At 43.7% G+C, this 9646-nt stretch overlaps 1 protein-coding gene across 1 annotated transcript; it reads left to right on the forward strand.

Moving 5' to 3' along the window:
- Positions 1 to 2464: 2464 nt before the first annotated feature.
- On the forward strand, positions 2465 to 6032 carry LOC115071843 (olfactory receptor 2M5-like). The gene is made up of 4 exons (XM_029567656.1): positions 2465 to 2509; positions 3177 to 3305; positions 5147 to 5235; positions 5318 to 6032. Exons 1-4 carry the CDS (start codon positions 2465 to 2467, stop codon positions 5781 to 5783), a joined length of 729 nt encoding a protein of 242 aa, XP_029423516.1. The 3' UTR covers positions 5784 to 6032.
- Positions 6033 to 9646: the final 3614 nt, after the last annotated feature.

Below are 9646 nucleotides of genomic sequence, written 5' to 3' on the forward strand. Positions count from 1 at the left end.
AGTGGTTGGTCTAGTGTGTGGGGGTTGCATTTTCTCCGTGTCCTCACCATAATGTGTTGTTTTGTTTTCTTAATGACTGCCGCTCTGATTGCAGTGAGATGGCATCTCAGGGTGGTTTTGACTTGCATTCCTCGATGGCCTGTGAAGTTGAACATTTTTTAATGTTTATGGGCATTTGATTTCATCATTTGAGAACTCTCCATTCATTTAGTTAGCTCATTTATTGGTTGCTCGTTTTATTTCTTACTTTGTTTTGTGAGTTCTTTTTATAGTCTGGATATTAATCCTCTGTCTGATGTGTAGCTGGCAAAGATTCTCTCCCAATGCTGTAGACTATCTCTCTGCTCAATTGCTTCCTTTCCTGTGTAACTTTTCAACTTCGCGAGGTCCCATTTGGTGAATGCTGATCTCAATTTCTGAGCAACTGGAGTCTTTTTCAAACAGTCTATGCATCTGCCTCGGTATTGAAGTTTTCTCTACTTTTTCCTCTAACAACTTTAGAGCTCAGGTATTAGACCCATTTCTGGCTAGGTTTTGTGCAGGATGAGAGATTTAGATCTAGTTTCATTCCTCTACATGTAGTTTCCTCATTTATGTAGGAGGGTTTTTTCTCCATGTATATTTTGGTCATCTCACTCAAAAAGGTCACTATGACTTTACGTCTGTCTTCTATTATAGTCCACTGACCCATATGCCTGTGTTTTTTGCCAGTAACCTATCGCTTTTTGGTTTTGATTTTCATTTAGCTCTTGGTTTTCACTATGGCTCTGCAGTGTAACTTGAAATCAGGTATGATTTCATAAAAGCTCCTGAAGCACTTTCATTGTTCAGGCTTGCTTTAGCTATCTGAGGCCTCTGGTGCTTCCATATGAATTTTTATCATGTTTTTTATCTAGTTCTGTGAAGGTTGGTCTTGGGACAAATTATCTCAATTCCTTGGAGTGTTTTCTCAACCTTGACCTCCAACCCTGAGTGATCTTTGGCTTGGTCTAGTCTCCACATAATGGTTTCCACTGTATTTTTTTCATTTAACTAAGATTTTCATTTTGAACATTTCTATTTGTGATTTTTTTTTCAAAATCTCAATTTCCTTGTGGACTTTCTCATCATGTTACTGAGCTTTTCTAAGGGAAAACACAGATAAAAAGATTAGTAAAAGATTGTTCACTATGAAAAACAAAGTATAACTAAAACTGAATCAATATAAGAAGGGCCATAAACATAAAAGCTTTTTAGAACGCAAGGAAATTTGCATGTACAGATTTATCAGTGAGATGTCATCAGGCCTTTCCTGAGGGTCCGTAACTCCCCTGGCACAAAGGCTTCAAGCTGTTTCCACCCTCAGTGTGGGAGTCTTACAGAACTTGGCTTCCTGCCAGTTCCTGGAAAACCAGAAGACAAAAATTGGTTTTATTCAGTTTATGAATGGGACAGTCATTCCATCTCAAAAATCTCTCATTTTCAATCAGGAAAAGTATCAGGGACTTTTATAGGATGTTGGGAGAAAGCGCCCCACTCCGTGCTGTGCCCAACAGTTTGTGTCCGTAGGTCTGTCCCTCTGATAGGCAAGGGCTGAGATCTTCTGTGTCGTTCTTGAGGCCAATTTAAGTCTGGACTCGGGTACTGTTGTTAAACACACTCATTTTACAAATAAAAAGAAATGCTAGCCTAGTAGTCAGTGTTGCTCCTCAGAATGCAGACCATCCTGTGAAGGGTCGACTGTTAGGACGTCTTTCTTCTGGGAGACAAACTCTTCTCTCTGATCAGAACTTTGTTGATTTCCCTCTGTCCCGCCAGGGTCCCAGTCCATCCTCTATCAGACAAGATCACTGTCACAGGAGAGCCTGAAAGAATTTTTATTGTTCAGAATCCATTTCTTTCAATCCCAGCTACACTGTGACATTTCCATCTCCTAGAGACAGTGAAAACTCGATTGTTATTTGAAAACAGTGCAGAACACCAGACAGCGATCAGCTTTTCATCAGAGGGTTCTGGTCTATGGTTAATTGAAGTCTGGGGATGGGCTCCCATGAGACTTCCCACACAGTTCCCTAGTTCCCTGGTGCTCAGAACCTGTGCTGATCCAGCCAGAAGACAGCACTGAGCCATCACCCTGTTCTCAGACCTGAGCTGGGTGTCGAGCAGAAGTGTTACGGGGTCCTTTTCCATGGACTGTGAGATGCCAGAGGTCAGGTTTCTCAAGACAAGAACTGATTCACTTAATGAACTGATTGATTAAGGGACACGGGAAGATGGCCAGTGTGATCTACCTGAGGCTCCCTCTGCAGCAGTAAACAGGGCTGAGCTTGGGAAGGAAGACTATGAACTACTTAGTAATGAAGTTATTGCTTTCCCTGCAGGAAGTAGCTCAGACTATCTCATCCTGCAACCCCAGGTCTGGGATATAAACCTTTGAGAAAAACAGATGTGTTTGGATCTGAGAAAAGACAGAATGCTGTTCACGATGAATCGTAACACACAGAATGTGTTTCCTCAACAAGTGGAAGAGGTAGGGAGTGAGTGAGGAATAAATTCCCGGTGCTTTAGTAGGAAGTGAGGAATAAATTCCCAGTGCTTAGGTTGCTGTGTAGTTGACTAGGGAGCCAGGACAGCGTCCTGACAGAGTGAGGCTGGGGGAGAGGCTTCCTGGATCCCAGTGTTACGTCAGCCTGACAAGGGGCGGATGAGGGACACAGCCACCCTCCTCTCTAGTCATTACTCACAGGCCTGTGAGGAAGTTAGTGGGACAGTGTGTGCCAAGACTCTTTCAGTTCATGGTAATTGCTGGCACCATAATCAACATTACTCTTGATATTTCCAGTCGGGGGAGGCAAGGCTACCCTCCAGCAGTGCACCTTTGGGGATATATTTTGTTCTGGAAGAAGCATTGCTTGAAAATGCAAACAATTTTCTTTGCTCCGTGAGAGCAGGAGAGGAGGAGAGTGAGGTCAAAGTGGGTGTCAACCTAGCATATGAAAGAAACGGTTGGCAGAGGGCAGGACAGGAAGCTTCCTCCCACCAAGACCAACAGGTAAGAAACGGCCTAAGGCAGAAGCCCATCCCCACAGAAGGGCTCCACTGTGGACACAGGGACACTGAGCTGCTCAGCTGCCTCCAGCTCTGGCCACTTCCTCCCTTGGACGCACAGTCTCTGGCATCCATGTCTCTGTGCAAAGTCTTATTCCTGGAACAAGAACCTGGAAATCCCGGTGGGTGCCCAATGTTCCCTCGCGTCCACCGATAGCATTTGGATATTCTACAGCAGAGTTTCTGAGCAGTGTGAGGAGTGGAGTGAGTTATCAGAGGTGAGTCTGTCCACATGCTTACAATAGCATCTGCCTTTTGTCATTTACACAAAAACATTTCCACTCAGACTGAAAGTCTGCAACAGGGAAAGTTGGATACCTTGTGTGATTGACAAAAAGTGTGACTTCCAAGAAGGAGCAGAAGGATGTGGCCTGGAACATTAGAGGGAGCCAGGAGTCACACTTCCTTCTTCCTCACCGTAGACCAAGGCAGTCAGCATCAACCATTTTGAAGACAAAATATGAATCGTGATGGAAAATACTTAGTGATAATATTGTTAATGCATTCTTTGTGCATGATTTAGTCGGGACTGAGTGGTTATCTGATTTCTTGCACAGTTTATTGTTGACTTATGATTTCAGTGGACTAGACTAAATGTATAACTCTTTTATCAAGTTACTGATTTATTATAATTTTTAAAAAGTTAAAGCAGCCTTACAGGGCAACTAAGGTGCAGTTCATTGTTTTCATCAGCTCAGACAAAGGAAGGCCTAGCAACATAGGATGGGATCCAGTAAAGAACATGATTGATTATGGGAGAAGGACTCCATTGCTTGAAAAGTAAAGGCATTAAATGTGTAGTTTCGGGAAAGACAAAGGAAATGGATTTGTCGGTGGGGATTTAATGCGAGATGTTTCTTGTCCTATATACCAGGTGTGTCCCCGCTGTTCTAAAAAGGAAAGCTTGGCTGTGCGTCCTGGGGCGGCACATCTGCAAACACCTGGTCTTGCAAACCGTTTACACCACGTTATCCACACCTACAAAATATTTTAAGAGTTTCTAATTTTATTCTATAGATGATGAAAAGAATATCAGAAAAAATTTTAAGTGGTAAAATCACTGTCTCTTGGGCTGTTAATTGAGGAGCTTACTCAACTTTAAACTCATTCTATTAAGAAGATAATATAGAAACCGAATCAGTTAGAACTTAAGACTTTTAGTGAGTAAAGCAGGATTACCTCTTTGGTAGAACAATCAGGATTCTGTGGGGGCAGCTATAAAAGTGTCTCAAGGAAAGTGCAAGAGATGCTCTGGGGTGGAGGGCAGTGGAATAGAACTCTAGAAGGAATGTGGAAGTCTTGAGCTTGTTGATGTTTATGCAAAAACTCAAAGACAGGAATGACTGAGAGATTATTATCAAAGGGATTAATTATTAATTGCTTCCAATCAGAATTACTGTAGGATACAACTTTATTAATTTCTAGGTAAAGGACATCAGTTTGGTGGGAATTTATAAGATGTCTTTGTCATGGGACAAATGGACAAACACCTGGGTCTTTGGTGAGGTCCTTAAAGACACAACCACAGGAAACGCCAAGTGGAGAGGAAAAGAGAAGCAAGCTTTTGAGGAGCCCAAAGGACCACACTTTGCAGGGGGTCCAGGTGTGGGAGCAAAGGAGGCAGACCAGGACCGCATTAAGAGGGCAGCACTGTGCCTTTGGCTGATTGCAGCTGTTGCTGAAAGGGGCCAGAAAACCAACCATGTGCTGCCTGGGGACAGGGGAAGGGAGGGAGGGAGGGGTGCTTGGTTTTACTGTAGCCAGTGAAAGCCTGTTCTGTGTAGCCCAAAACTCAGGATATCGATTTAGGACAGGAAATAACGCTCTGTATTTGACATCGAGTTTGCCTTTTAGCTTCGGGTCGCTGACCGCTGCCTGCCCCAGGTCGTCTTGAGCCTTGCCAACACGCACAGGTTGCTCAGTTTTAACTTGGTGTCAGAACATGCAACTTGAGGTTTTCTATTAAGCCCTTGACCTCTGCTCCTCCCGTTTCCTACCCTGTGCCTTAACCCAATACCTCTCCTATCTACACCTCAGATTCCTATCCCCTGGGTGACAGAGCAGAGATACTTACCAAGAGACGCGAATTACTTTAGCCAAGCACTTTCCTCTTTGGTATCAGTTTGCCCTTGTAGATTTTCGGTTGAGGTAAGAAATTCTGAATGAAATATGGACTTGAGGAATCAAACCTCCACTGACTTCATCCTGCTGGGGCTGTTCCCGGTTGCAGGTACCCAAACCTCATCGTCCTCCTCCTCCTCATCTGCGCCCTGGCCTTTGCTGGAAATTCCGTCCTGATTCTGCTCATCTGGCTGGACTCGCGCCTCCACACCGCCCGCACTTTCTGCTCAGCAGCTGTCCGTCGTGGCCCGTCTCACATCTCCAGCACAGTCCCCGAGACGGTCAGCGGCCACTTCGCAGGGAGGAAGCTCGTCTCCTACTCAGCCCGGCCGCCGAGCGCATCTTCCCGACCCTCACGGCCTATGGCCGTCCTAACCCTCTGCACACGCGGTTCCCAGGAGCCCCAGGGTCTGTCTGAAGATGGCCGCCTCCGCCTGGATGGGGCTGTTGTGGCCGCGCTGGTCCACACCATCCACCCCATGCACCTTCCTATCTGCGGTTCCGGGGAGATCAATCATTACTTCTGCGCGGTGCCCGCCATTCTGAGACCGTCCAGTGTGGACACGCCTGGCTAAGAGACGGTGAGGTCTGTGTCACCGTCACCTTCCTTCTGGTCCTCGTCTTCCTCCCCCGAGGCGCCTGCTCCTCCCCGCTGACCGTGGGAGCCTCTGCTTCGGTGAGCCGTCTTCACCTACACGACGCCCCTTCCTCCCCCACGGCTGGAGACCGGGCAGGAGCCGCGCCGGGCACCACCGTGACCCCCATGCTCAGCCCTCCTCTGCAGCCCCAGGAACGCAGAAGTGATTGCAGTTCTGCAGACGAGCGTGGGAAGAAGCCGAGGCTGGGAAAATGCCCGTTCCCCGGAGGCCCTGCCCCCCGTTTTCAGAGTGACTTCAAGTCAACTCAAACCCTAACGCGTCTGTCCTCTTGGAAATACACATCGTGGGAACGAAAGGTGGGATCTGTAGGAATCTTGGTTTTTTATCCCACAGTGCTGGATTCAGTGCAGCACAACCAAGCGTGGCTTCATTCCAAAATTACATGGATTTTGACAGTAAGATCCGTGCGTAGATGAAGAGGATAAATCCGTTTTCCTGCTTTTAGTGCATTGCGTCACAGATCCAAGATTGATTGCCTGTTCTAGAACTACCGTTGACATTGCCAATCTAAATACCATCCTGTCTGTGTGTCCTTTTGTTCTTCTGTTCACATTTAACCCTTTCAAATAATTAATGTAATTAAATTGTTCTTTGTTTTAACGAAGACTCTACTGATTACCTCTAGCCCATGTGGGGGGCTAGACATCATAGGGGTCAACTTGGGAAATTCTTTAAGGACTGGACATGAATTTCATTTCTTTTTTTCATCTTGAATTTCAATATTTTTCATGATTCATTGGTACATTCATAATATTCATATTCATATATCAAATAATGAGGAACCTCACTTATAATTTAGTAATGATATTAAATGTAACTTCTAAGGCTGCAATACACTGAATTTTCATATGACTTTATTGTCTTTAAGCCAAATAACCAATAATAAGCTCTGATGTTATAAAATAGAAATGGAATTTTAAAGACCCTCAAACCCCTTATTGTTATTACAATTGTAATCTCATAAAATAAATTCAGCTTAATAACTTAAAATCTATATGGTGGTTAGCCACAAATATAAACATAATGAAAATCAACGTGTCACATTTCAGCACCTTGCCGGGCTCTGTTTCTTTTGATTACAGAAACTAGAAGTAGCAGGAGACCCTCCCTGCGCCATCCCCCCCACTCCCCTCCACTCTTTACTTCCTAGGTTGGTTATGTCGTAGCTGGGAGTGCTTTAGAGTTGGCCAGTTTTCCGTGGTCAGTCCATCGCAGACGTCCTCCCTCTATCCCGTTGACGATAGTCTTTCACGCTCCTGGCTCTTTATTCTGTTTTGAACTAATTTCTGTCATTCTTCGCAGTGGTATCTGCAGGTGCTTTTCTCTGCTCTTTGGAGTCCATATGAAAGCATTCTAGACACGCTGGTCTTCTAGCTAGTTCACTTATTATTCTTGACCTAGAACAGAGCAAAGAAATTTCAGGTTTCTGTAAACTTTCAAACTATACTCATTGGTGGTTTCTCCTGTCAGCACAAACAGGTATGTGTACATATTGATGAGCAAAACCGTTGGTAAATTATCTTTAGTTTTTGTTTTTCCTATCTAAAGTTAATCAAGATGGTTTTACACATTATATCATTACAGATAACTATTGATAAATGATTATTTTGGTTAATTATTAGTTTTAATAAATAGTGATCAATAAAATTTCTATTTAGGGGACTATTTCAGAAGATAAAATGCTTGCTGTGCAAGTATCTGGATCTAAGTTCAGATCTACAGTGGTCACAGAAAAAGCCAGATGTGGCAGCATGCATCTGTAACCCTTGCACTGAGCAGCACAGACAGGCTGGTCCTGGGCTCAGCCAGTCCAGCTGAAACAGCAAGCCCCAGGCTCAGTGAGAGACCTGGCTCAATAAAATAAGGTGAATGGGGCTGGAGAGATGGCTCAGCAGTTAAGAGCACTGGCTGCTCTTGCAGAGGACCCAGGTTCTAAATTCCCAGCACCACATGGTGGCTGACAACATCTGTAACTCCAGTTCCAGGGAATCTGATGCCCCCTCTGACCTTCATGGACATTGCATAGGTGCTCTTACATACATGTAGGCAACACTCATATACATAAAATAAAAATAACAAAATATTTTTAATGTAAGGTGGTGAGGGATCAAGGAAGACATTCTGACATCACCACTGGTTTCCAATTTTGAGACAACACCATATGACATAATGAGTTCCAAATCAGCCTAGGCTAGAGAAGATCCTGTCTCAAAAAACTAAAAATATAAAAACCTGGGAAAATAATTATCCACTAATGAGTAAATAATAAACAAAATATGGTGCTCAAATATATGTTCCAAAACTGCACATTCAAAATAGTATTATTTAATCTTAAAAATGAATGAAATCTTGACATAGGTGACAGCATGAATCAATCTAGAAGAGTTCCCAAAATTAATAGAATTACTGTTTGATCCAAGCAAACACTCCTGAGTATATAAAGATGTGCATAACTAAAGGCATCTCAGGTTGGCACACCACACAAATGCTCACAGATCCACGACAATCAAAATACTGTCCCTGCTAGCCAAGCAAATATAGGGCATCTGCCTAGATGAATAGATTCAAATGATTTAAGAAACGTCCTCCACAGGCTGGTGTATTTTAACACGTGGTCCTCGGCTGCTGGCTCAGTTAGGGAGGTTACCTTTAGGAGATACAGCCTTGCTGGAGGAAGTATGTCACTGGGGGCTTCGAGGTTTTAGAGCCCAGTGCCACTTCTATTCTCTTCCTCTCTGCTTTCCATGTGTGGATGAGATGAGATCAGCCAGTCTCCTGCCCTGCTGCCCCGCCTTCCCTGTGTGTTGCTCAATAGCCAAGTTGGGAAAACAATCAAGGAAATGCCCCACAGACATGGTCCCAGGCCAGTGCAATGGAAGAAATTCCTCAGTTGAGCTTCCCTCCACCCAGGTGTGTCAAGTGGACAACTGAACTGTGCAGTGCAGTGTTTCGTCTCCGTGTGTAGAAGTGCAAGTGGACAGAAGCTGCAGAGGCCAGAGGTGGAGCCGGAGTCCCTGGAACCAGAGTTAACTGCCTTGAGGGTGCTGGGAATTGCACCCGACCTTCTGTAAGAGCTTTTTAATTAATTACTTGATTGATATTTTTTAAGAAGCATTTCATTACAGCTTTAACATATTCAGTAACAATTTCCAGAGCAAGGATACATCTCTTTCAAAAGCAGCTGTAAATTTTTAGGTTCACAGTTGAATTAATACAGTTATACAATATTGAACTCAGTATAAACGCTGTAAGACATAAAACTGAATGAATTTTTATCCTTTAAAGAAGATCTCCATTTCATTTTAAAATATGCTGTTTACTACATTTTTAATGCTAGTAACACTTAGATATTTGCACATGTGTCTTTAATCTTTATGTATCTGACTATTGCTAGTCACAGTCGGTTACACTCGGATCCTTAGTACCTAAGTATTGATATAAAGTCATCAGGTAGATTTCAATGATAATGTTTATCACCTCTACTAATAAACATGAAGTGAATTTTTATACTTCCTCCTCAAATATGTCTTTTTTTTAATTTGTTGATTTTTTTGTGTGTATATCATACAGAACATCCCACACTATCTTATTCATCTATATACCCACTTCCCAAATGGCACCCTTCCATAGCCACACACACACACTGGAGCCCATATACTCTGTCATCCGTGTTACTGTCCACTGTGTTGTCACAGTGTCCCCACACGTTCCCTAGTGCAAGTCCACCCACTGAGGTCTAGTCAGCCTATCTAGAGTCCCTTGTTTTAGGAAGATCAGCT

The sequence above is a fragment of the Nannospalax galili genome, unplaced genomic scaffold, assembly GCF_000622305.1.
Source record: "Nannospalax galili isolate Female #2095 unplaced genomic scaffold, S.galili_v1.0 scaffold3440, whole genome shotgun sequence".
Classification (NCBI taxonomy): domain Eukaryota; kingdom Metazoa; phylum Chordata; class Mammalia; order Rodentia; family Spalacidae; genus Nannospalax; species Nannospalax galili.